Raw genomic sequence first — 25,254 nt, forward strand, 5'->3', positions numbered from 1 at the left:
TGGATCAGTAAGGAGCCCCAGAGCTGTGGAAGCTGCGGACCTGCGGGCCGAGACCGGCCCCGGCCGCTGTGCGGAGCCTTCGGGGGCTCCCTCCCGCCCACGTGCACCAGCCCAGCCCCTGCTGACGCTCAGTCCTGGAGCCCCCGCACTCCCGCGTCTCACCGAGACTCCCAAACACCCTGAACTTCCCTTCAGCACAAACGTGGCTCCTCGCCATGGCCACACCCCCTCTGCTCTTCCCTGACCGCCTTCGTCCTTTTCTGGGGTGGGGTCTGTGCTGAGGGCAGCCTCGAGAGCAGGGTCCTGGCACACACTCGCTCCATAAACCTTTGACAAATTGCACTGAGTGCGTGCGTGCCCAGGCTGCTACCCCCTCTCTAGGGAAATAAAGACTCGGGGGAGGTGCAGGGACCCTTCCCCCAGGTCACACAGCCAGGAAGCCACAGAGCCAGGACTCAAACAAGGGGCAGGACACTGGTGAGGTCCCGTCTGGCGCACCCGGGGCTGCCACCCCCACCCCCAGCCCCTGCAGCCTCAGTCTGAACCCCAGCCCTGATGCGGCTTCTGGAAGAACGTGGTGCATTGAGGACAAGCAGGGCTGGCAGCCTTGCACACCTGCACGACCTTTCACCTGCCGTGTGCCCGCAGCAGACACCGCACCTCTCTATACCCGTGAGCCAGGGCTGGCCGCGGCACGCCCGCCCCCAGGGCTTCCTCCAGGATAAGCAGCTGTGATGGTCAAGGGCACAGAGCAAGCCCTGAGCGTTTGCCTGTCTCCTCAGGAGACGGGCTGCCTCACCTTCCCTTTCCGCCAAAGGAGGTCGTGGGCGCTGCCGGGCGCTGTCAGTTCCCTGCCTGGCGCTCAGCCCTGGGCTGAGTGTGTCCACGAGCCGGATTCTCAAAGGCAACCTGCTGTGTTGGTCCCGGCCCCCGCGGTCCCCCCCCCCGCTGGCCGTTCACATTACACAAGCGCCGTGGGAGGGGTGGGCGGTGTGGACCTGGCAGGTTCGCTCCGCCCTCTCCGTGGGGTTTGTCCTCAGCAGTGAGGCCGAAATGAAGGCCCCGGGGTGGAAGGGCTTTGGCGAGTTGGAGCCGGCCATGTGTCTGAGATGGCCCCCAGGCAGCCTAGTCATTCGCAGGGCTGGCCGGATGGGTGTGCGCCCTGCAGGGGCGGCCCAGGGCTCACGGTGGCCAGCCGCATTTGCCTTCTTTGGTTGTCACCAGGGACTGGCGGCCGGCCCTGTGGCCAGGCACAGCGTTGACGGGCCCCCACAGCTGCGGCGCACGTGTGCCCAGCCGTCAGCTCCCTGACAGGCGGGCTGCAGGGGGGCAGGGCGCCCAGCGGGAGGGAGGCCAGCGGCTGCAGCTGAGTGGACAGCAGGTGCGGCATGGCCCGGGTGGCTGGTAATTACCGGCTGCTTCCCTGCTCCGGGGGGCCCAGCGGGGAGGGGTCTTCTTCACTGTCAGCCCACGGGGCCCCGGAGTGCAGAGGGCTGTCAGAGCCCCACCGGGTGGGTGGACGATGGGCATCTCCGCTCTGGTGGGGGGGCAGGGGGGAGGGGCGGGGAGGCTGCCGCAGATCGGGCTCGAGGTAGCAGTAAATGCCATCTGTCAGCGTTATTAATCACCACCCACAGAGGCTGGCTGCCCTGGATGGACATGTGTGTCTGTGTCTGTCCTGGTCCTGCGGGGCCCCTGGGAGAGGAGAACGGGGGAGAAGCAGAGGACACATGAGAGGTAGTCACACAGGGACAGCTAACAGGTGTGCAGCCCCGACCGTGGCCCTGGCCCCTGGGCGAGACCCCGTCGGCATTAGCCGGGTGAGCTTGGGGCAGCGGCCAGGGGGGAGGCATGGGCTGTGCCTCTGTAACAGGGAGAGGACACCCACCTTGACGGCCTCGAGCAGCTGGGCCACCCCAAATCCCAGCCATGGCCTTTGTGGTTTTTTGGCCTGTCCGGGCGCTGGCTGACCCGAGTTAAGACAGGGGGAGGCCCAGGGCTCACCGTCCCCCAGCTGCAGAGATGGCCAGCTGCCGCCTCAGGGTTTGTGTGGCTGGTCACATTCATCCAGACGCCTTTCCCTCTGGGCCCTGCTTTGTGGGGGTCTCTGGGGTTCAGGGCCTTCCTAGGCCTTGGTGTGGCCCATCTCCACACCTGACCCTTAGCAGAGCGTCACCGACCACATAGGAATCTGGACAATGTCAGGGGCACACGACCCGCTGGCCAGTGGACCACATATCGAGTGGCCAGGCCTAGAACAGCGTGAAATCACCCAGGCCAGCAGGTGGTTAAATAGGGGTTTGCCACCTCAGAGGGTCTGCCTCCCAGGCCCTCTGGGAACCCCCCCCCCCCCGCGCTGGTGAGCCTTTTGACATCTGAGAGCTGTCAGGGCCCTGGGAACCATGTTTCTCCAGGGGGGCCCAACCACCTGCAGCCCCCCACCTGGGACCTTGTTAGAAATGCAGATTCTTGGGCCTACCCCAGACCTGCGACCTCAGAACCGGGGGGTGGGGAGGCCGGCCTCTCTGCACTCGGCCTCCAGGGGATGCTGCAGGGGGCAGTGTTTGCAAGCCGCTGCCTGGGGGAGCCACCCAGCCCCCTGGTCCGCAGGGGAGTCAACCCAAGCCCCCCCAGAGCCACCCCCCACTAGGACCCCAGTCCCGTTCCGACTGACCCAGGATTCTCCCAGCTCCACCCTCCAGCCCAGCTGAAATGGGCTGATGCACGCCTGCCGTCTGAGCCCAGGTGGGTGGGATGTCAGCCACCTGGGAACACAGCTGAGGCTTATCTGGGGGCACACTGGGCCCTGGGCTTGGGACCAGCTCTGCGCAGAGCCAGGAGCCCCCCTGGCGCCAGGGGCGCAGGTCCGCACTAGCGTGGGTCCCTCGTGTCCCCTCAGCCCGCTTCACTGTGCCTCTCTTTTTCTCCCCTCCCCTGTGGCCCCGCGGCCACCCGCAGTGGACAGGAAGGACAAGACAGCAACAATGCCCGACTCGCCCACAGAGGTGAAGACTCAGCCCCGCTCCACACCCCCCGGCATGCCGCCCCCACCGCCTGCCGCGTCCCAGGGGGCCACCCGGCTCCCCTCCTTCACGCCTCACACAAGTGAGTAACCCAGGGCTGGGGCACCGAGTGGGCAGAGCGGACGTCCCCTGGAACTGTGTGAGGCTCCGAGCATTGCTGCGAATCACGCCAGTGCTGGGGGCCCTCGGCCCTGAATCCATAGATGCCCACCGTTGGGCCCTGGAGAGGGGGGATCTCATCATGGCTCAGAGCCCGAGCCTGGAGGTTCAAATCCTAGCTCTACTGTCTTGCGGCTGTGTGGCCTGGGGCAGACTGCTTAACCTCTCTGGACCTGGCACTCCTCATCCATAACTCGGGGCTGGCCACAGGAGCTGCTGTGAGGACAAGTGAGTTAATACAAGTTCTTAGTGGCCAGCACATCGTAAGTGTGTTATCGAAGCTGTTACACCTGGAGCTCGGAGAGGGACAGGGACACGCCTGCCAGCTCACAGCAGCTTACTAGGGCTGGACGTCTGTTAGGGGCGGCCCCGGCCTCGGGGGGCTTGGCAGTGAGGCCATAGGGGTGTGAGGGTTGGCCAGGACCTGGGTCAGCCGGGGCCCCTGTGGCCAGGGGTGTGGCAGGCCAAGTGGCCCTTCAGCCAGTGTCTCCCTGGCCCCAGGCTGATGCACGGGGAGCATCTAGGCACACGCAGCGTCTCTGGGCGGGCTCTCACGGTCCACAGACACCACTGGGGACCTGCTCCTTTGAGTCAGAAACGTTGGTGACCCAGTGACCTTGGGGTCCTGAGCATTTGGGAAGGAGAGGCCAGCCTTGGGCCTGTGGGGGTACAGTATCCCGTGCCCCCCAAGACTAGGGGCTTAGCGGTGCATCTGAAGCATTTCTGGTGGGCGGTAGAGAATCCACATAGCACTCGCTCCCCCCACGTCCGGAGGCCAGAAAGCCCCACACCTGGGGAGCCCTTTCCCCATCTCTAGGAAAGGTGCCTCGAGTGCCTCGGCCTCGTGGTAAAGCAGGTAAACCACCTCAGACACCCTTCCACCCGCCCAGAGCCCAGGCGGCACCGCAGGGCCCAGCTCCTTTCCTCCCTGTCATTCCAGGCCCGGAGCCAGGGCCTCTGGGGCTGGGCTGTGACACAGCCCACATCTGGAGCAAGGTGCTGGCTTTCAGCGGTCGGGCAGCCCAAGTTCGGGGCCAGGCTTGTCCGTAGGACGTTGGCTTTGAGCCAGTCTCCTGGCCTCTCCCCGCCGAGGGGAGCAAGTGGAACGTACCAGCTGCTTCCAAGGTGCTGCCTCGAGGCACAGACCTCGCCAAGGAGCTGAATAGCCGGCACCCTCCCCGCGCTTCCCTTCCACAGGTTCCAGCTGCCCCTCCTACAGGCCAGTCTGAGCCAGGGTCACCCTGTGTCACGGAGACCCAAGGAGCCCCTGGCCCTGCCTCTTCCCCAAGGAGGTAGCCCTCGGTGTCCAGGCTGGGGTCGGCCTGCGTGGGCCGCAGTGGAGGGCATGGGTGCCGGCTGGGCTTTCCTGTCACACCGCCAGCCAGCCCGGTCACCTCTGCCTCTTCTGTGAGGACCCCGCACTCACCTTGGGGCTGAACCGCAGGCGGGCTCCATCCACCAGGCAGCGGCCAACCGACCCCTTTTGGCCACAGGCGAGGCTCTCACGGCCTTTAACCACCACTAGCAGGGCCAGGGAAACAAGGCCACGGGCCCTCCTCCTAAAATGACCACCCCACCCTCCCGTGTCCCGTTCCCAGGCAGAGAAGTCAGCGGGCCGTTCGCCGGTGTGACCGAGGGCTCGGAGCTGGTTGCCCGACGAAAGGGCACGTCGCCCTCAGCCTACTTTCCTTCTTGGTCCAGGACCCCTGTTCCCGAAAGCACTGCTCTGGGAACCAGGTGTTCCAGGTTGGGGACGGGTGGCGCCTGTGTGGCCCAGGGTCCCCCACACACACCCAGTGCACCAGAGACTCACACTTCTGGAGGGGAGGACCCGGCTCTATCTAAAGCATGGAGGTTACAAGAGGCCGGTGGTTCTTGCTACTCGAAGCTGCCACCTTAATGTCATTGGGCTTCTCAGGTGTCCCATCTGGGTCTCCGGCTGCCTCCACGGGGCCTCAGAGTTGTGCCCTCACCCGTGGAATTCCCTGAAAGCCGTGGTTAACTGCATCATGCCCCTGGCTGCCAGGGGGTGCAAGCCTCCCCAGCTTCCCCAGGACCAGCCTGGGAACCATGCTGGCCAGAGACTGGCCTTGAGCCGAGGCTTGAGGGCTGTGGTTTTCCTTGCCTGATGACCGCCCTGGGCACAAATTCATCCTGGAGTTGAGGCTGTGGTATGTCTGTGGCGGGGGTCAGGATGGCTGAGATGGCTCGGGATGTCCAGGGCTGCCCTGCAGCTGGCAGGGCCCTCCCAGGCCTGTCCTGCCCTTGATTACCCGCCATGGCAGGGGGCTCACTGCATGTCTAGGGGTCCAGCCCATGTTGCTGCGGCTCCCACCTGCTAACTCTAGCTCAGATGGATGACATCTCCGCCCGTTCGGTGCTTCTTCCCTTCACGCTGGCTCAGTGCTTGGCCTTGTTTTCAAATCACCACTGATTTGTCTGTCAATGGACCTCACACCCTGTCGGCTTGGGCTCCGGGTCCCTTGGGGACAGTGCCAAGTAGGGTTAGCGGGCACCTTCCAGGAAGAGAGATTTTTAGGAACCAAGGTGTCCCACCGATGGAGACATCACAAGGCTTGTCGAGCTCTAGGAGGTCCTCCCAGAAATGGCCCTAAGAGACCCCCCAATGCAACCCCGTTATTTTACAGTGGAGGAACTGAGGCCTAGAGAAGGGAACGGACTGGCCCGAGGCAGTGACAGAGTCCCAATCCCCAAAACTGCTGTCGAGAGGCAGAGGGGAGGGGCCGACTGTGGGCGCCCTCGGGCAGCCCTGCCCACCCGCCTGCTCTTTCCTGACAGCGTGTTTTTCTTATTTTGCTTACAGATCGAGAGGACGGGCCCACGATGTCCCTGCCCCACGGCCGTTTTCATGGCTGCTTAAAATGGTCTATGGTCTGTCTTTGTAAGTAAAATAACAAAAACCACGGCCTCCTGGGAGGTCCTCATACCGGCACCCTCTGCCCTGGAAGGCCACGGCGGTGCACCCCACTGCCTGCACCCCCAGGATTGCACCTGCTGTGTTCATTAGCCCTGCCTCCCTTAGAGGGAAGAGGGGGCCGGCGGGCAGGCCCAGGAGCGCAGAGCCCCGAGACAGACCCGAGTGCTCGCAAGTGCTGTGGCCCTGGGCAGCTGGGCGTCCTCTCTGAGCCCCCTTCTCCCCCAGCACAGAACAGGGTGACTGAGGCAGATCCAGATCCCAGAGTTGTGAAAAGGTCGAATGTCAACAGCAAGTCAGTCACTTGGCTGTCTTGAGGGCAAACCCCGGCCTGGCTCAGGCCCCAGCTCCCACCCCTCCTGGCCCAGTGACTCAGTTTCTCCACCTGTAAAACGGTAGTCATCCCAGCACCTACTGCCAAGGGCAATTACGAGGAGCATGAGATGCTGGTCTCACGAGGCCTGGGACCCGCGGGGCGCTCTGTCACCAGTGGACATTTCTGCCGACATCTCGGGGCCACAGCTGACGCCCGTGGCGGAACCCGCTCCAGGGCCGTGGTCGTAGTTTGTCAGCCAGCGAGTGTGGTCAGGACAGGCCTCGACTCTACGCCTGGGGCCCGCACGGCCCTGTGTGGCCCCGCAGAGCCCCCAGGTTCTGAGTAGGAGGTGGCACGGCAGTCCTGCATTATTTATGTCCCGCGATGCCTCTGTCCTTGCTGCTACCGTGTGCCGCCCCGGCCTGGCTCTGGCGCCCAGCGGGTCCCCGGAGCCGCAGCACTGACGGGGAGAGGGGCTGGCGGGAGGGGCTGCTTGTCGGGCTCCACGTCCCAGCACGACCCCCGCCCAGGCCCCGGGGCCGGGGGAGCCGCAGGGGTGCTAGTGTGTGCCCCCAAACCTCAGCCGGGGACACGTGTGCGGTCTAACTTAGTAACACACCTGTTGTGGGAATGAAAGCGCTTGTGGCCGGGGGTTATTTTCGGCGTCTCTTTAGCAAGTTGCTGAGACTGCCCGGCAGCCCGCGGGAGGGAACACGGGCGAGCGAGGGCAAGCAGGCCACCGGGAGGACCCAGGCGCCGAGGGCAAGCTGGTAAGAGAGCTGCAGGGAGGTCAGGCCCAGGCTGGGCCGGTGGCCGCCGGGTGGGGGCCCAGGAGGTAGAGATAGCTACTCATCTTAGAAGCCTCTGGAAGAACCAGACCCTGGTGACGGCCCAGCGCTGCTGCAGGGAAGCTGCTCCGTGCTGTGGTGAGCTCTCCCGTGGCAGCAGGGCCACCTCCTGGCCTGGCCAGGGTGACGGCCGGCGGCTGTCATCACTCTTGACCAGGGTGTCGGCTGGAGCTCAGCAGGGAGAGAGAACATTGGCACAACAGTGGGGTCTCCTGCTCCCTCAGAGGGTCCTGTGCACAGCACCTCAGACAGGATGAGGGACGGAATGCTCCGTGCCCGTGCTTGGCGTTCGCTCTCCACCGCAGAGCGAGGGAGGCCCCAGAATGAGGTGACACCCCGGGGCTGGTGTGTCCCTTCTAGGCCCTGGAAGGTGCTGCTGAGATCATTCAGACCAGGGGGCAAATGGGCTCCGACTGCGCAGTGTCTCCGGGGGAGGGGAGAGCAGACGTGAATACTCGGGCCGTCTCAGGACAGGAGGCAGCACAAAGCCTGGCCTTCAGCCGCGGGTTTCCAACTTCCACGTGGTGGCCAGTTACTGACAAGAGATCCCCCAACACGTAAAAGTAATCAGGGTCCAGCATTCCCAGCTCTTTCCAGTGGTAGAAGGACAGCCTAGGTTCTATAATCCAGGGACACATGGAGTGGAAGGGGGCCAGGCACCCGACTTCAAGCCAAGGGCCATTTGCAAATGAAGAAACTGAGGCCAGGCCGCCATTCTCACCCCCCTGTGCTAGTCCAGGCAGACGTGAGGCCTCAGGCAGGTGTCCCCTCGCAGCCAGGGCGGCTTCTCATGCCCATGAGAGCAGAGCTGTGTCTGCTGCTGAGGGCCTATGGTGTGCTGGGGTCAACCCGCGGATGCAGGCAGTCTGGGGAACCGGATGGAGTGTGCACGATAACAGAGAGCCTTGCCACCTGTGGGTTGGGTGCCTGGCTCCTGGCCAGCAGTCCAGCTCAGTGAGTCAGGGAGGGACGTTTGCAGGTGTCTCTGGCCAGCAGGTCCGTGGGGAGGAGCCAGCCATCGCAGCTAGAGGTGTGGGCGGTGCCTGGTGCAGGCCGAGCCAGCCGGACAGCAGCCTCAGGGTTAACAGAGGGCATTCAGTAGAGGGCTCTGGGGGCAGGGGTGGGCCGGCTCCAGAGCCCATGGGGGACAGTGCAGCCCCAGGGCTGGACTCAGTGGGAGCTGTGTCCCCTGGGCCTGCAGGGCAGATGGTGGGGTGACAAGGACCCAGGAGAGCCACAGCTGTGGGAGGGGCCGAGGCCGAGGCCACGAGAGTTTGCAGAGGACACTTCCAGGGCCGGGTCGGGATGGGCAGGGCAGGCGTGGTCCGGAGCAGCAAACCCACACGCCCACCATCCAAAGCAAGCAGAGTGAGCAGCAGACGTGTGGCCTCCGGAGAAGCCGCTTCACAGAGCAGACCCTGGCCGCATCCACATCCCCGAGACAGGAGCTCCTGCTCCTGTCTCCACACTCACAGGCTGCCGGGTCTCAGCCACAGGTCCGTGGAGGGGGCTGGAGCCTCGAGAAATTCCGTCCTGAGAGGGCAGCAGCCCTGAGCTGCCCCCCTCCCCAGACCCCCCTGCATGGCCTCTGTGCACAGCCCCAGCTGGACAAGGTGGGAGGGGCAGGCATGGGCCTTGTGGGCCACAGCTGAGCGAGAGGGAGGTGTGTACATGTGTGTATATGCATATGTGTGTGTACATGGGTGCTGTCATGCACACGCGTATGGCTGTGAGGGGCTGCATATGCCTGTGTGTCCGTGTGTGCACGTGTGTCTGCGTGCACATGTACATGTGTGTGAGTCTATGTGTCCATGTATGCATGTGTCCGTGTGTGCATGTACATGTGTGTGTCTGTGTGCACGTGTATCCATGTGTCCACGTGTGCCCACGTTTGAGTGTCCATGTGTGTGCATGTGTCTGTGTGTGTCCTGTGTGCACGTGTCCATGTGTGTGCATGTCCATGTCTGCATGTCTGTGTGTGCATGCGTGTGTATGTGGGGGGTCTGAGAGTACATGGGTATGTTTGTGTGTGGTGCGTGTGCACACGGGTGTTGTGTGTGCACGTGCATGTGTATAGGTATGAGTGTGTACGGCATGTGCGTGGGAGTGCGTGTAATGATGCTGAGGCAGGGAGTGGAGGTGGGGCACGGAAGGCACGTATCAGGACACGGGGTTCAGACTGTCATGTAGGGAGCGTGTTCGGGTGCAGGAGGAGGGGCAGGCCGGTGAGTGTGCACGGGGCTCAGCGTGTGAACACGGGAGCTGCCTGGAGCAGGTGCCTGGGCCTCTGGCGGGGGTGGGCAAGGTGTGCATGGCCTCTGGGTGTATCAGACAAGCCTCAGGACTCCCAGATGTGCCAGCCCCCCTTCCCGCATCTGGAGCCCCCTCCGCTATCACGGGGGCCCTGACCACCCACGACCTCTGACGTCTCCGCAGACCCTAGTCATTAAGGCTCGGGCATAGGCCAAGGCCGGGGCACTGGGCCGCAGGCCGGGCATAGGCTCAGCCTCCCCTCCGTCCCTCGAAGCTGAGGAGTGAGGTCTTGTCCCGGGACATGGCATGGTGACCCCAGGTGTCCACCAGTCCTGGGATACTGACCCTGGTGTTGGGGCCTGGTGACCTCCGGTGCTGCTTTTGTGACCCCTGCAGTGCGCTCATCACAGGGGCCTTGGGTCTGCTGCTTGTACTCCCCACACAGCCCAGGGCCCCTGTGCATTCACACCGTGTGTGTGGCAGGCCCAGACAGTAGCCACCAGGGGCCTCTGGGCCAGGATCCAACCCCACTTGTCCAGGCCGTCCAGGGCCCCCTGCCCCACTCCGTGCCCTGTGAGCCCAGGCGATGGGGCCTGTGTAGGCCGTGGGGCACCACTTGGGGCCGTCGTGGCAGAGGAGAGGGTCGTGGCCTTTCAGGAAGGGTGAGCCACCGCTCCCCGGAAAGGGGGAAGTGGGCCCCCAGGTCCCTCATGGAGGAGAAGCCCCTCTGCTCGTTCCCAGCGGTCACCTGAGCAGCCTGGCGGGGTCCTGGTGTGGTGCCCTCTGGCAGTGGCGGGCCCGACCGTGCAGCCCAGAGCAAGGCCAGAGGGGTGGTGCTGAGCCAGGACCACCCCCGGATCGTGGCCGCACGCCGGCCCAGGCCCACCCGCTGCTGACCTGGGGCCCCAGTCTGCACACCCGTGTAGGGTGTCCGGGGCCCCCGTGGCACCGCAGCTGGCTCCGGCCCGCAGCCTCTCTCAGCCATCGTCCTCAGCCCGCCTCTCCTTCCCGCAGTGATGAACGGCAGTCACTCGCCGACGGCCGTCAACGGTGCCCCGTCCACACCCAGCGGCTTCAGCAATGGCCCGGCCACCTCGTCCACGGCCTCGTTGTCCACGCAGCACCTGCCCCCGGCCTGCGGGGCCCGGCAGCTCAGCAAGCTCAAGCGCTTCCTCACCACCCTGCAGCAGTTCGGCAGCGACATCTCGCCGGAGATCGGGGAGCGCGTGCGCACGCTGGTGCTGGGGCTCGTGGTGAGTGGGGCGGGTGGCGGAGGCCCGGCGGTCTGCGGAGCCGGGCCGGGGGCTCGGCCTGACTGCACATGTGTTTTTTCGCTCAGAACTCCACGCTGACCATCGAGGAGTTCCATTCCAAGCTCCAGGAGGCCACCAACTTCCCCCTGCGCCCTTTCGTCATCCCCTTCCTGAAGGTGAGCAGGCGTCCCTCTCCCCTTGTAGCCGGGCCGGCCATTCCTGAAGGTGAGCAGGCGTCCCTCTCCCCTTGTAGCCGGGCCGGCCGTGGAGTGCCGCATCTGCTCCCCACCTGCTGTGATCAGCCACCGCCCTCGGCCTACCAGAGGGTGCCGTGTGGGAGCCGCGCTGACCAGCCAGGGCCGATCCCTACTAGTTAAGGCTGCAGACCAGTTGCCTCCAGACCCTGTGCTTTCAGAGCCCCCCAGGTCCATCTTGCAGTGTGGGTCAGATGCACTCATCCTCTCAACAGCTATGTCTTGAGCACCCACTGTGTGCCTGGTCGTGCATCAGGCCTGGGGACGTGGTGGGAGGGAACTGGGCCCTCCAACAACGGCTACAGATCGGTGGAGGTGGGGGGCATGTTGGCGCGGGCTGAGGAGGGTGAGGGAGGGAAGCAGCTAGATAGTGGAGGACAGAGCCTCCCAAGCCTCAGGGACTACACGCACAGAGGCTCAAGGCAGGGGTGTGCCTGCTGTGTTTGGCATGAGGCTGGACCAGAGGGAGGGGAGAGGGACAGGGGACAGACAGACGGACGGGCAGTGGGGGGTTGCGTGGGTCAGCAGACGCATGGAGGAGTGGGTGTCAGAGAACGAGGGTCGTGTGGTCAAACGTGGAGGGTAACAGTGGACCAGGGCCTCTATGCAGGGGCGGGTGGTGCCGGGCTGGCACAGCAGTAACACGGGGATGGTGAGCCGTGCGGGTTCCTGGGCCCCAGCCCAGAGTCGGAATCTGCATTTCAGCAAGGTGCTGGGTGATTCATGTGCACACGGAACAGGGCGAGCATAGTTCTAGACCCCGCGGGACCCGCTTCTCTTTGCGGTCTTTCTCAGGGCCTTCCCTCCACAAGGACAATCATGTGTCTCCCACAGAGGGCAAAGGGGAAACACTGTCCGAGTGGCTGTGACTCTGTGACCCTTTACTTCTGGGCCCTCCGGTGGTCAGGGTTCCACAGAGCTCGCCCAGGAGGTGAGGTTTCCCTGGGCCCCGCTCACCTGCGTGGCGGGCCCTGATCGGGACTGCCTCCAGAGGGTCTGGAGGACACACGCGGCCAGAGGCTCCTGGCTTGGAGCCCTGCCGCTGAGCCGCCACTGTTGGCCCGGCCAAGCTAGCTCACCCCTGTCTGACTCAGTTTCTGCAAACGTGCCATGGAAGTCATCCTCAGGCCACTGGGAAGGTGGCAGACGCTCGCTTCACGTCGGGGCGTTTAAACGCTTTGCAGATGAGGCCCGTTCTGCAAAACTCTTCGCACGCGCTCCTGCTGACCCCCCACCCCGCAGCCCCAGGAGGGGGCGGCGCAGAACTCCCACCGTTGCTGGTTCACAGATCCCCGCTGTAGAGAGGCGGAGTCCAGCTGGACCCGGGGCCATCAGACTCCAGAGTCCTGGCCTTTGCAGGGCCTGCCCTGGGCTGGTACCACGTTCCCTACAGCCCCCGTGGAGGGGACCCTGGGTCCCACCCCGCATCCGTCCTCCCTCCTTCCTGCCCTCCCGCCCACACCCTGCTGTGCTCACACCCTGAGCTGGGACGCCAGCAGCCACGCCAGGGTTTGGGCCCATCTGGCAGTCATTCGCAGCAGGAGCCCTGCCCCTCCCTCCCCTCCTTCCACTTACTGCTGACTCCGCGCTCCCCATCTTTGGGGACACAGCGCGCCTGCTTGTTCTGTCAGATCAAATATTTACAGCAGATGTCCCCGCCCGCTCAGCTGTCCTTGTTTATCGGAGGAGCGGGGAACATCCGGTGTCCCCTGCCCTGGCCCCAGCCGGGCCTGCAGCCCCCCGCCCACGGCACTGCCAGCCCCACCCCCAGCGTCCTCCCAGACACAGCCCAACGTGGTGGGAGGCAGGCCACGCCGCGGCCGGCACTGCCTGTGACGGAGCTCTCTGGCTCTGTTTCCCCTCAGCCCACCGTGGTCTCGAAGGGCTCCCAGGGCTCTCACGCCTAGACTGCTCTCGTGGTCACCGGGGCCTGCCAGCCACGCTCCGTGACCCCACCCAGGGCTTGGGGCCAGCACGCTGTCAAGGACACGTCCCTGACATGGAGCTCCTGGGGTGCAGCCAGTTCTGTCGGCAGGCCGTGGTGCCGGCCAGAGACCTGGCCCGAGGTCCTGCGTGGGGAGCAGCCCCCACCCCACCCCGGGCAGGAGCCCCAGCCACTTTAGAACACAGTGACACAGGGGAGCATGGCAGGAGTTCCCCCTGCCTAGCCTCTGCGTGACCCCGGCTTCCTGTCTGTGACCTGGGCTGGGGGAGGGGTAGCACCTTCCCGGGGATTCACCGCCCCCCAGGCCTACCACGGGGTGTGCCCTTGAGGGGGCACTAGCAGGCCTCTCCCATGGTGACCCCCTCATGGGGGCAGGAATGCGCGAGGTAACGCACACCCAGGGCAGGAGGACGGGGAGCTTCGCACGGCCCCACTCACACATGAGGCAGAAGTCCAGAAGTGACGTGTCCTGCCCAGGGTCAAAGGGCAGAGCCAGGGTGGGCTGATCTCCGGGCCCACAGCTCACAGGCTGTGTGGGCGTTACAGGAGGCCCTGGACAAAGCCGCAGAAACACCACAAGCCCTCGTTAAATGGGGGTCATAGCTCAGCCAACCCTCCCCCCCCATCACAGCTATCTGTGCAATCGCTGATGTCCCTTTGGCCTGAGTTCCCATCTGTGAAGAAGGTTGTTCTGGGCCTTCCTGCAATGTCGGTGTGCACGGGGCTCTGGTAGCCACCTCAGCCTGTCCACATCTGGGTGGCCGGGCCTCCCCTGCACCTGGAGCCCTGGGGACAGAATGGGGACTGCTGCCCTAGAGGAATGTGTGAGACCAGCCGCCCCGTGGCCTCCACCCATTTTTCTGGCCTGGGGCTCCCCTTACCCCCCTCCTCCACCAAGGACCCCAGGACCCCTGAACCCTCTCCTCAGACTGACGCTGTGCGTGGCTGGCTACGTGGTAGGGCTTTCAGAAGCTGGGAGACGTGGCCCCACCCGGCTGGCCCTTCGCCGGCAGCCCCGGCTCCCAGCTGGCCCCAGCCAGCCAGGAATCCAGATGTTTCCACGGCCCTAACAGCGACCAGCCGGCCAGCCGGTGTCCCTGCAGTCCCCACCCTGCTGAGCCAGCCAAGGGGAGGCCATTCGGGGGCGGGGGGGGGGGGGCGGCGAGGGACAGGGAGGATGTTTGGCGTCTTCAGACCTCCCGGGACCTCCTTTCCCAGCTCATGGTCCTAACGTGTTCGACAGATGGCGGGCTGGCCCCCATTCAGCTATCCAAATAGGAAAACAGGCCTCGCAGCAGGCTCTGCTGGACAAAAACGCATTGGCTGCTCGATCAGGTCCGGGTGGACGCGCTCACGGGGGCGGCAGAGGCAGGAGGTGGTGGCAGCTCTGAAATGCCCTGAGAAAGTTGGGGGATTGTATTTATTTACAAATCCTTGGAGCTGCTGTCTCTCCCAAGCAGCCTGCCGCTGGGCCCCCATCCAGCCTGCCCCCGCCGTGTGCCAAGCTCTGGGAGGACTCTGGATGGCGGGAGGAGCCTGCTTGCGGCCCAGCGGCACACGCAGGGGGTGGGGCTGGAGCAGACCTGGGGGCGCGGTGGTTGCACGTGGCGATACTGGACGGGGACTCCACCGGGATCCTGTGCCCCCCACCGGACGTGTCATTCTCCTCACTGTGCTGTGTGCTCCTTACCCGTACATGGGGACCACGCTGTCGTGTGTGTCCACGGATGGTTGTAAGGATCGCGGGAGGTGACGCATGTGACAGCTCCCAGGGGGGTGGGCGTGTGCCCGCGTGTGGTCTGGGTCCCAGGCTGCTTGGGGTGGGGCTGGCCTGGACACCCACAGGAGGTGGGAGCGCTGGGGCTGCACCCCGGGGTCTGGAGCAGACATGCGGGGTGCTGCTCCCAGCTTCTCCTTTTACAGTTAGCCGTTGGGGGGCTGCCCCTCCCCCACTCTGAGACTCCGCTGTCCCCCTCCACACGATGCGTGGTCTGGTGCCTGCTCCCACTGGTAAAGGCAAGGAGTCCTGGGTACGATCCCCTCCTTGCCTTCTTCAGGTGCCGTCAGGGGAGGAAGCTTGGTGACGTGCAGAAACCCCAGCCTGGGGGTCCAGGATCTGGACTCAGGGTCCCACTGCACCTCAAATCACTGTGTGCCCGGGGGGGGGGGGCACAGTCCCACCCACATTCCCAGAACACAAGGCCCAGAGAGGTCGTGCAACATGCCCAAGGCCACAAAGCAAAGCTGGCTGTGGCCTCCCTGCCTCACATTAGAGCACACTTGGCCCCTGCCGGCAGTGACCGCAGCCCCCTGTCCCCCCATGCAGGCAAACCTGCCCTTGCTGCAGAGGGAGCTCCTGCACTGTGCGCGCCTGGCCAAGCAGACCCCCGCCCAGTACCTGGCCCAGCATGAGCAGCTCCTGCTGGATGCCAGTGCCTCCTCTCCCATCGACTCCTCTGAGCTCCTGCTGGAAGTCAACGAGAACGGCAAGAGGAGGACACCTGACAGGTAGAGGGGAGGCTGGGGAGGGAGACGGCAGAGGGCCTGACTCTCCAGAACTGCCTTCTTGTACCTCGGCTCTGCCGACGTCTCGTGCGAGAGCTGACAGCACGTGGGCCGACATCATGCTGCATTCCGTGGCCTGCAGCTAGTGACCCGAGGCTGTTGAGCCTTGCCTGCGAGGCCACCACACAGGGCTGGGTGCAGCATCCTGACAACGCAGATGGCCCCTGGGAGGACCAGGGAGGGGTCAGGAGGGAGTCTATGTGGCAGAAACTGCCTGGCTCTTTGCTTTGGGCTGGATGTGGACCTGAGCGTCCAGGCACCTGAGGTCCGCTGGCGGCCGGGCTGGCCCTCAGTGCTGGCCCACAGAGCTGCGCTTGTCTGGCCACTGGACGACGCATGTCCATCTCCTCACTCCCTCAACAGGGGCTCAGGCTCCCTGACCACCGGCCGCAGGAGCCCAGACAGCAGTGGGCAGTGGAGGCTGGCACGAGCCCCGGGGAAGAGGGAGAGTGGGGGCTGGGCTGGGCCTCGTCTCTGCTTGTGCATCTGTCCTGCGGCGCTTCCTCCTTCTCTCTGCCCGCGCCTGCCTCCCTCTCACCCGTTCTGCTCGGCTTTGTTCATGGTTCCTGGTCTGTGACCTTGCCTGCTCTTTGGGTCAGGACCAAAGAGAATGGGTCAGACCGTGACCCGCTGCACCCCGACCACCTCAGCAAACGGCCGTGCACCCTGAGCCCCGCCCAGCGCTACAGCCCCAGCAACGGACTGCCCCATGCCACGCAGCCGCCCCATTACCGCCTCGAGGACATGGCCATGGCCCACCACTTCCGGGACTCCTACCGCCACCCTGACCCCCGGGAGCTGAGGGAGCGCCATCGGCAACTCCGTGAGCAGTGCGCTGGGAAGCAGGGGCACGCCGGGGAGGCTCGGGGAGAGACAGAGCGGGGCAGATACGCGGATACCGCCTGGCCTTGTCTGTCCAGGAAGGATGCCGAGGAAATGGGTGTGGGGAGAGGATTTGAGTGGGGTGGGCCCAGAGGGAAACCCCACCCTGCTGGGCTGTGCCCCTGAGCCTTAGGGAGGGCCATCCTTCCCAGACCTCTGTCTTAGGGATCTGACATCCCCCACCCTCAGGGTCAGGGGCCTCCCTCCCCCAGGGAAGGGCTGTGGTTCAGAGGAGCCTGCCCCGGGGGCTGGGCAGGGAGGGGCAGGTACAGGGCCTGAGGGAACCTAGAGCGTACCTGGAGGGGCGCTGGCCACCTGCCAGGTACACACACAGGGTGTGCGGCCTGGATGTGGCGTCAGGGCCAGCCAGGAAGAGACCCCCTGTTGGGCAGGGTGGGCGTGTGAGTCACGGCTGCAGCTCCTGCCTCCAGGCCACGCCCACACACTGGGCCCAGGCACCCCAGGGAAAGCAAATGCCCTGAGACTCACGGGCCCTCATTGAGCACCACTGACTATGCACACCCCATCCTGCTCTGTGTGCAGGACGAGAGGGAGCCCCACAACTCTAGGTCACGGGGTGAGCTGTGCACGGGGGAGGGAGAGGCAGGAGCCTGGCTCCCCGGGAGCAAAGGGATCCTCTGAGCTGCACCAGTTCCCCACTGCGCGGCCTTGGGTGTGCGGTGTGAGCGCCGGCCTGTCTCCTCCTCTGTCAGCTGGTCTAGTGGGAGTCCCACCCCTCGGGCTGGTGTGAGGAGAGTTCACACAGGGCCTGGCACAGGGGAGGGGCTGCTATGGGTTACCAGTACCATCACGGGTGGCAACATGCTCTGACGCTGGTAGTACGTGGGTGTGATGCATGGGCAGGCCCGTGTCACAGAGGACGAGGCCCAGAAAACCAAATGCATATGCCCAAAGCCTTCAAGCCGTGTCTGCCTGACCTCCTGACCCCCTCTGTGGGGGGGACGAAGAGATGGCTGGAACCCGCCCACAACCTGGCGGCCCCCGGCATACTGGGGGGACAGCCTGGAAACAGCTGCCCCTGTGAGTCCCAGGGCACCAGTGGGGGGCCCAGAGGCAGGGTCAGCGGAGGCCTCACCCTGTACAAGGCCATCTCCCCGCCCCCACCCTGCGGAAGCTTGCAGGGCCTGGGCCCAGGCAGCAGGTGACGGCGTCTGGCTCCCTGCAGCCGGGTTGGGCAGGTGCTAATTCCCACCCGCTTCTGCTAATGCAAAAATAAACGCCAACTGTCAGGCAGATCTCAGCCACTATTTTGGTCGGGGCGTTGGCGCAGGCCCTGGTGCCGCGGGTGGCAGGGCCGGGTGGTGGACAGTAGGCTGTGGCTGCTGCCTCTCTCTTCTGCTGCAGTTTGAGGACGCATTTCAGGTTTGGGGGGGCTAGGAGACCCTCGGGGCTGGAAAAGGCCTCAACAGAGAGACCCCACCCAGGAAGCCCTGGTCAGCTCTGGGTCACCCAGCATAGGCTTGGGGCACCACAGCAGCGTGGGGCTGAGAGCATTTGATATAGGTCAAACATCTGTTGCATTGGTGAATTCCTCAGTTCAGGGTTGTTTTGTTTCTCATTACCAGGCTCGGGGCGGGGGGGGGGGGGAAGGCACCCCACTGTTTCAGTCTCTGGAGCTGTACCAGCCAGTAGCTGAGGGCACAGTGGAGGCGCGGGCTGACCTTGGGTGACTTTGGGCAATCCCATCCCCGTCGCCAGCCTCAGTGCTCCCACCAGTCAGGTGGGAGTGAGGGTAGAACCGCCGGTGGAGGGCCGTCCCCTCCTGTGTGCCTCCACAGAGCCCTCTCACACCCCGGCAGGTAGGCAGGGTAGGGAAACTGACAGCGCGGTGAGGTGAGGGGCCCGGGTCCTGCGGGGAACAAGTGTTGGGGTGTCTGGTCTCCCAGGGGACCCCACTTGGACCCAGCAGATGAGCCAGAGCACGGTCTCTTGCCCAGCTGGACTTCGGCCGGGAGACACAGCAGCCCTGCCCTAGGGACAGACGCCGCCCGTTGCGGGGACAGAATAAACAAGGACACGGCCAGGACTGTTTATGCCTGCATACGTGTGGGGCTGAATGACTTCGGAAGGGCTCGGGGCTGCGGAGGAAGGCGCCTGGGACCTGGGCTTCAAGGGGTGTGTAGGAGTCCAGCCGGCTGAGAGGAAGCGGGACAGCATGGGCTGAGCCAGGCAGCCGCCAGTGAGCCCCTGAGGGCTTTGGAGGAGAGACAAGGCCATCAAAGTGGGGCCTGAGGCAGCTTCCACAGGCAGCAGCGCAGAAAAACAAAGATGTGCTAGATTTGGAGACAGGGACGTAGGGGAGGGGTGGCCAAGCCTAGACTGAGGGATGGGGGCCCGTCTCTTCCTCCCAAACACTGAGTAAAGGCCAGGCCTGTTCCTGACCTCCCCCCAAAGTCGGTGGATGGAGGCTCAGTGCCCAGGGTCCCCCTGCTCACCCTTGTCCACTTCTCTCAGGCAGGTAAAGCCAAGCCCAAGGACAGGGATTGGGGCGAGGGGCGGGGCCTGGGGAACACGGGGAGGGGCCTGGGTGGGGGCGGGGCCTGGGGCCTGGGGCGGGGCCTGAGCGTCCACACACCCCTGCAGCCGTTCACGGGTCCCGGCAGGAGGAAGTGATCGACCATAGGCTCACGGAGCGGGAGTGGGCGGAGGAGTGGAAGCATCTCAACAACGTGAGTGTCCTGGGGTTCCGCCCAGCCCGTGGGGCCCTGGGGCTGCGGGGGGCCGGGGGCTCACTGTGGGCTCCCCTTTGCTATGTGCCTCCCTCCTCAGCAGGCCCTCGCTTCCGGTCAGCCCCTCAGAACCTTCCCAACCCCGCCCCTACACAGCCTCTCTGTCTCCCGGAGAAAGGTGGTTTCATGGGACTTGGGGCCCCTCCACACTGTTCAGGGTCATCCCTCCCCCGCCTCCTTGGTGGGAAGGGAGCCCAGGCAGGTGAGGTCCCCAGGGCAGCTCTGCCCATCTGCTCTCCCCAGCGCAGCACTACCTGGAGAGTTGAAAGGAGAGCCCCAGCCTAAGAGTCAGGTCTGCACCCCACCCCCACCCCGGCGCTTGGTGCCTTTCCAGGCGGTGGGAGGCGATTTTCACACTGTGGCCCTGAGCTCACTGTGGCCAGCCGTCCTGGACAGCCGGCTGGCCCAGGCCCAGGGTGGGCCATCCCCCACATGCTCACAGCCGCCACCTGCCTGCCCACAGCTTCTGAACTGCATCACGGACATGGCTGAGAAGACACGGCGGTCCCTCACGGTGCTGCGTCAGTGCCAGGAAGCCGACCGCGAGGAGCTCAACCACTGGATCCGGCGCTACAGCGACACCGAGGACGCCAAGAAGGGCCCCATGCCTGCCACTGCCCGGCCCCTCAACAGCTCCGCGGGTACAGAGGGGTCTCAGCTAGGTGCGTGCCGAGGGGGCGTCGTGGGGGGCAGGGGGTGCACTGCAGGGGCAGCGAGGACCAAGACCAGCACCCCCGTTCTGGCACTACAGTAAAATACTACCCAAGAGTTTCCCTGGAGAAGGAGGTGCCTTTTTTTGCTCTGCGTAAAGATACGGTCCAAGCTGCTGGAAGCCCAGACTCAGGGGAGATGACCACGGAATCCAAGAGAGGCCCAGGACAGGCCCAGGTCCCCGCTGAGTCCAAGGTGCTCCAGCGCACCCTCCTTCCTGACAGCGCTCTGCCCCACACCAGCAGCAGTTACAGGGTTTCCAACCAGGGGCATGTCAGGGGACCCCCCCCCCAAGGACACACACCATGTGCGCCTTACCCAGCTGAGTATGGCCCCGTTCTGTGCATGATGCTGGCCGTCCCTGTGTTTCAGATGCCCACCGGGAGTTCCTGCCTCGGACCCTCTCTGGCTACATGCCCGAGGAGATATGGAGGAAGGCTGGTGAGTGCCATCGGCCTGGGGGGGCAGGGGGCTTCTTGCCCTCTCATCAGAGCTACCGTCTGCATGGGTGCTCACTTGGCAAAGCTCACAGGGCTCTACAGACCCTGCAGGGGGTCCGAGTGCACTTAGTATTCAGGGCAGGACAGCTGCTGCCTGCCATTTGCAGGCAAATGAGTGTGCCTCTCAGCAGAACAGAGCAGGTCCCTGAGTCCCGCACGCACATGCATGTGCACAGACACGTGTGTGAGAGACAGAGCTGGAGTGCCTACGGTACATGTTCCCTGCATCGTGGGGACAGACGGTGGGGAGGGCCAGGTAGAAGCAGGAGCCAGTGGGCAGCTTGAGAAAGAAAGAGGGGGTGGGTGCTCCGCTGAGGCAGCACCAGTGGAGAGAAGCAGCAGGGTCCCTGAGAGGTTTTGATCGTGGATGGATTCAATGTGAAGTGTAAGGGAAAGGGAGAAAAATCTCAGGATCTTGAGAGCAGAGAGGGGAGCGTCCCACCCCAGAGTCGGAGGCCGAGGGGCCACAGATGGGCAGCAGCTGCCTAGAGCAAAGTGGGGGAAGGCCCAGGCCTGGCAGGAGGATGGGGTCCTCATCTCCCTTGGCCTGTCCCCTCTGGCCCATGGTGGACCCTTGGTGACAGCTGCACAGGGCTCCGATGGTGACTTGGGGGGCAGGCAGCTCATGGGCACCGGGGCACTGCCGGCATCTCGGCCACACCCAGCATGCAAAGGCTCACACAGAAGGCTCGTTAACAGGAGCCCTGCTCAGCCCCATCTCAGTTCCCTCACCACGGCAAGAAGAGCACTACCAGGTAAACTGAGGCAGGGCTGAGCGGCCATGGGTGGTTGCCAGTGCTGGAGAGCAGAGTGAAGCCGAAGCAGACGCTCTGGCCGTAGCCAGACAGCTCAGCCCACCGCAGCAACCGCAGGGACGGCGTGCTTATCTTCAGACGGGAGCAGGCCAGAGGCGGGAGCTGTGGGTGACGGCTTTGGGAGTGATAAGGATGCAGAGTCCTCTGCGGGGCCTCCCCTGGCCTGCTTCGGCATGGGCCACGGGAAGCCGGCTGTCCACGGGGCAGAACGGTCCGGCTCTGGGCCTCCAAGGCGGTGCCGACACCGGCAGCATCAGCATCCCTTGGAACTCGTGGCTTCCAAGGTTCCAAGGGTCTTGGGCCCTCCCCATGCCCGTGGAGTCCAAGTCGGGGGTGGGCTTGGCCCCGCCCCCCAGGGCAGCGCGGCTGCGCGCGACGGTGTGGGACCGCTCGTGTCGGCCGGGCTGGGAGGCGCGCCCGTGACCGGGTTTGCGCATGCGTGCCGGTGGCTGGGGCGCAGCCCCGCCCACAGCACGAGGAGGCCTGTGTGGCCGCCGGTGGCGACGGCCCGCGTGTCCTTTGCAGAGGAGGCGGTGAACGAGGTGAAGCGGCAGGCCATGTCTGAGCTGCAGAAGGCCGTGTCGGACGCCGAGCGAAAGGCCCATGAGCTCATCAGCACGGAGCGCGCCAAGATGGAGCGGGCTCTGGCTGAAGCCCGGCGGCAGGCCTCGGAGGACGCCCTGACCGTCGTCAACCAGCAGGAGGACTCCAGCGAGGTGAGGCCACCCGCCCAGCCCCCACCCCAGCCCGGCCTCCAGGTCCAGGCCCCCAACCCTCACTCTGCCGCCTCCCAGCCTCACGACCTTGGGCAGCCGGTGACGTGGGTCCTCCTGTGGGTGTCCCCGTCGTGCTGACGTGGACGCTGAGGGTCCAGGGGCAGGAGGCCTGGGGGTGTCAGGAGCCATTACTCAAACCCAGGCTGGCAGACGCGGAGGCCCATGCTCTGGCTAACGTGTGGGGGCGGGGGGCGTGTGGAGACCCCGGGGGGCACCTGAGTGCCGCCTCGGCTACAGCCCACACGCATGCGCGGCAGGGGCCTGAGCGCCGTCGTCGTGCTGGCGCCTGGGCATCAGAGGCTGGGCGGGGTCCAGCAGGGCAGGGGCAGCGGGTCCCTCTTCTCCTCCTTGTCCAAAAAGGACTCTCATGTGAGAGAAGTCAGGGAAAGGAAAGGCTTCTCCACCGGGGTCCTTGAACTGTCCTTCGGAAGGAGACATGTTTCCAAAACCACTGGTACGGGTGTGCGTGGACCAGCCCAGAGGGTCAGCTCGTGCGTCTGCACCGGCTGCCTCAGCAGACACTGAGCTGCGGAGAAGCAGGCGGGTCAGAACAGGCAGACCTCACGGAGGCAGGTGCCAGGGGAGGCGCCAGGGCAGTGACGTGGGAGCGGAGTCCTGCAGGAGGTGAGCGAGCCAGGCAGGAATCTGGGGGAGCAGTGCCACCGTGAGGAGGGAGCCGCAAGGACCGAGGCCAGGGCGCGCCTGGTGGAGTGAGGACGGCAGGGAGGCCGGTGTGGCCTAGCAGAGCGAGGCAGGAGGCCCAGGAGGCTCTGGGGGCCGGCTAGACACTGGGCCTCCCTCCTGGGGCAGGCGTGGGCTCCCCCATCCTCAGCTTGGCTGCCATCTCCGGTCTCTCCCAGTACCCCTGCTCACGTGTGCAGCTGAGGCTACCGCTCGTTCCACAGAAAGGGAGCAGAGGCCCAATGGCAGGGGGCAGGCGGTGCCTGAGGCAGGCCTGGCCGTGCACCCCACACTGGAGCCTGGCAGTCTTTATGCAGCCAGGCAGGTACATTCTGGGGTTGGAGCCCAGGTAAGCTAGGAGGGCTTCCTGGAAGAGAGGAGAGGCCATGGCTGCCGTCCCTCCCGAGGACCCCATGGTCCTATAAATGCTGCACGAACCAGACTGGAGTCGCCTGGAGTTGTGTGTCTCAGTGATGCGAGCCCAACCCCCCGAATGACCCAGCCAGGTGGCCATGGCCACTGAGGGCCGCCCGCGAGCTGTGGCGAGAGTCAGGGCCGTTCTCATCTTGCTCCATGATGCGGTGGCCAGGCCCGAGTGGGTGTGTTTGCAGCAAGCGCTGCCCCAGTCTGTGGCCAGGCTGGGCACTTGGGGGACGGGGCCCAGCATCCACCCTGTGGCCCCCCCTGACCGTGTCCCCCCTCCCTCAGAGCTGCTGGAACTGCGGGCGCAAGGCCAGCGAGACGTGCAGTGGCTGCAACGCGGCGCGCTACTGCGGCTCCTTCTGCCAGCACCGGGACTGGGAGAAGCACCACCACGTGTGCGGCCAGAGCCTGCAGGGCCCCGCGGCCGCCGTCGCTGACCCGGGGCCCGTGCAGCCTGACGCCATGGCCAGCCTGGGCCCCTGCCTGCCCACGGGCGCCGCCAGCCCCAGCGAGGCCAGCTCCGCGGGGCCCTCCCACCCCGGCTCGCCTGGCCCGCCCGGCCCCCTGGACGCTGTGCCCCGCTGACCCCCCCTTCCCCCCAGAGCCCACCGCCCCAGCCCACAGATGCCGCGCCCTCCGGCCCTGCCAGGCCCCGGCCCCCCAGCCCGCCGGACGCTGCCCCCCGGCCCTGGGAGCCACTGCTGCTACTGCTTTTCTCCAAAAGAAAACAGAACCAACAAAAACTGCATCAACGCAACTTCCTCAGCTACCTGACGGTCTCACGCCACGACCGCTCGAGCGTCCTCAGAGACCCCCACCGAGCTTTAGCCGGCAGAGCGGCCCGGCCGGAGCATGACCGGCTCATCTGCCGCCTGTCCCCCTCCCGCTCACGCTCCCCTGTTTTTGTCTTCATGACTCTCGTACACTTTCTCTTTGATGAAAAAAATCTGTTTGGTGGCATATATTTTCAGTGAAGAACTTTGGGGGGGTTTTGTGGAACAGACCTACTCAGAAGTGGACAAAGAAAACGGGGTTTTGTCCCCTTCCTGATTAAAAAGGGAAACAAAAAACTGATCTCCTACAGCTGGAGGTCTGAGCCGCCGTGGCCCAGAAGCCACCCCAGGGGCGTGTGGCCGACGCGGTGAAGATAGTAAGAACGATTTCAATTTCCAACTTAAGAAACATTTTTCAGAGTTTTTTTTTCTTTAACGTCAAACTCTTTGGCTTTAAGTAGAAATCCAAAAAGTTTTTTTTAACAAAAAGGAAAGGAAGCATACCTGTAAACTACCTTGCCAGCTAGCCAGCCAAGGACGCCGGGCATCTGTGCTCCAAAGGAAATCCAAAAAACAAACATGAGACGTCGAAATCCAAAATGGTTTTGTCACTGCCAAAGTATCTTGTCCACGGTTTTCCTCCACCCTTGGATTTGTTCAGGTGTCATCCTGTTCTCTTGCTTTGATTCCGTGTCTGGGGTGTGGGGACATTGGGGTTTGGAGGGTTTTGCTCAACGAGAAGTCCCTTGGATTTCTCAGCCGTGACGGAGGGCGCCCTGCCCACATGCGTGTGCATCTGCGTGTATACACACGTGCGGGGGACGCCCCCATCTGTCCTCACGCCCTCCATGAATTTTCATCCCATTGCATGTTTTCCACTCGTGAGAAAGCGCTAATGTGTCCTTCCCAGGAGAGAATGACTCTGAAACAAAACTGTGACAATCTTGCGTTGATTCTTGACTGCTTTTCAAAGCTCGAGGAGACAGCATCTGGGCCTGGTAACTGCTGCTTCTCCGTCTCTCCTCCTCTACCTCTCCTCGCACCCCACGAGGCCGCCCGCCGCCACCCCGGCCCCAGAGTCTGCCGTCCCCACTGTCCTCTCTGCACACTGTTTCAGAAATAGAAGGAAAGCGACGAACAGGAACGCCCTCAGCAGGCCTGCTGGAGACTCGGTCAGCTGCAGAGAGCTCCACGTTTCTCTTTACCTGCCCCTTGGGGGCGTGGTCTCTCGGACCCCCCAGCCCCGTCCCCTCACCCCGCTCAGCTGCCCTGACCATCTCAAGGAGGAAGTGAAGGAGTAAGGAAGCCGTCGCGTGGACCCAGTGGGAGGACCCACGGCAGACACGGCCCGTGGTCTGGCATTTTCTTGCATCGCTGTGAGAGATTCCCAGG

At 64.5% G+C, this 25,254-nt stretch overlaps 1 protein-coding gene across 8 annotated transcripts in view; it reads left to right on the plus strand.

Annotated features, from left to right (window-relative positions):
* The window catches only part of CBFA2T3 (CBFA2/RUNX1 partner transcriptional co-repressor 3), an 84,984-nt gene extending 59,846 nt beyond the window's left edge, over positions 1 to 25,138 (plus strand). For 4 of the 8 annotated variants that reach the window (XM_045772739.2, XM_087870372.1, XM_087870371.1 and 1 more), the window contains exons 2-12: positions 2,959 to 3,105; positions 6,007 to 6,084; positions 10,549 to 10,787; positions 10,874 to 10,963; positions 15,313 to 15,494; positions 16,151 to 16,374; positions 19,038 to 19,123; positions 19,647 to 19,845; positions 20,267 to 20,335; positions 21,735 to 21,925; positions 23,375 to 25,138. In XM_045772739.2, coding sequence (XP_045628695.2) covers positions 2,959 to 3,105; positions 6,007 to 6,084; positions 10,549 to 10,787; positions 10,874 to 10,963; positions 15,313 to 15,494; positions 16,151 to 16,374; positions 19,038 to 19,123; positions 19,647 to 19,845; positions 20,267 to 20,335; positions 21,735 to 21,925; positions 23,375 to 23,674 — 1,805 coding nt within the window. In that variant the 3' untranslated portion in view covers positions 23,675 to 25,138. Of the gene's footprint in view, positions 1 to 2,958; positions 3,106 to 6,006; positions 6,085 to 7,090; positions 7,204 to 10,548; positions 10,788 to 10,873; positions 10,964 to 15,312; positions 15,495 to 16,150; positions 16,375 to 19,037; positions 19,124 to 19,646; positions 19,846 to 20,266; positions 20,336 to 21,734; positions 21,926 to 23,374 lie in introns of those variants that run through there. The other 4 variants (XM_087870370.1, XM_045772740.2, XM_045772741.2 and 1 more) reach the window with 4 other exon arrangements.
* The last annotated feature ends 116 nt before the right edge of the window (positions 25,139 to 25,254 follow it).

The sequence above is a fragment of the Ursus americanus genome, chromosome 21 (assembly GCF_024610735.1).
Source record: "Ursus americanus isolate L20-20 chromosome 21, mUrsAme1.1.p, whole genome shotgun sequence".
In the NCBI taxonomy this organism is placed as follows: domain Eukaryota; kingdom Metazoa; phylum Chordata; class Mammalia; order Carnivora; family Ursidae; genus Ursus; species Ursus americanus.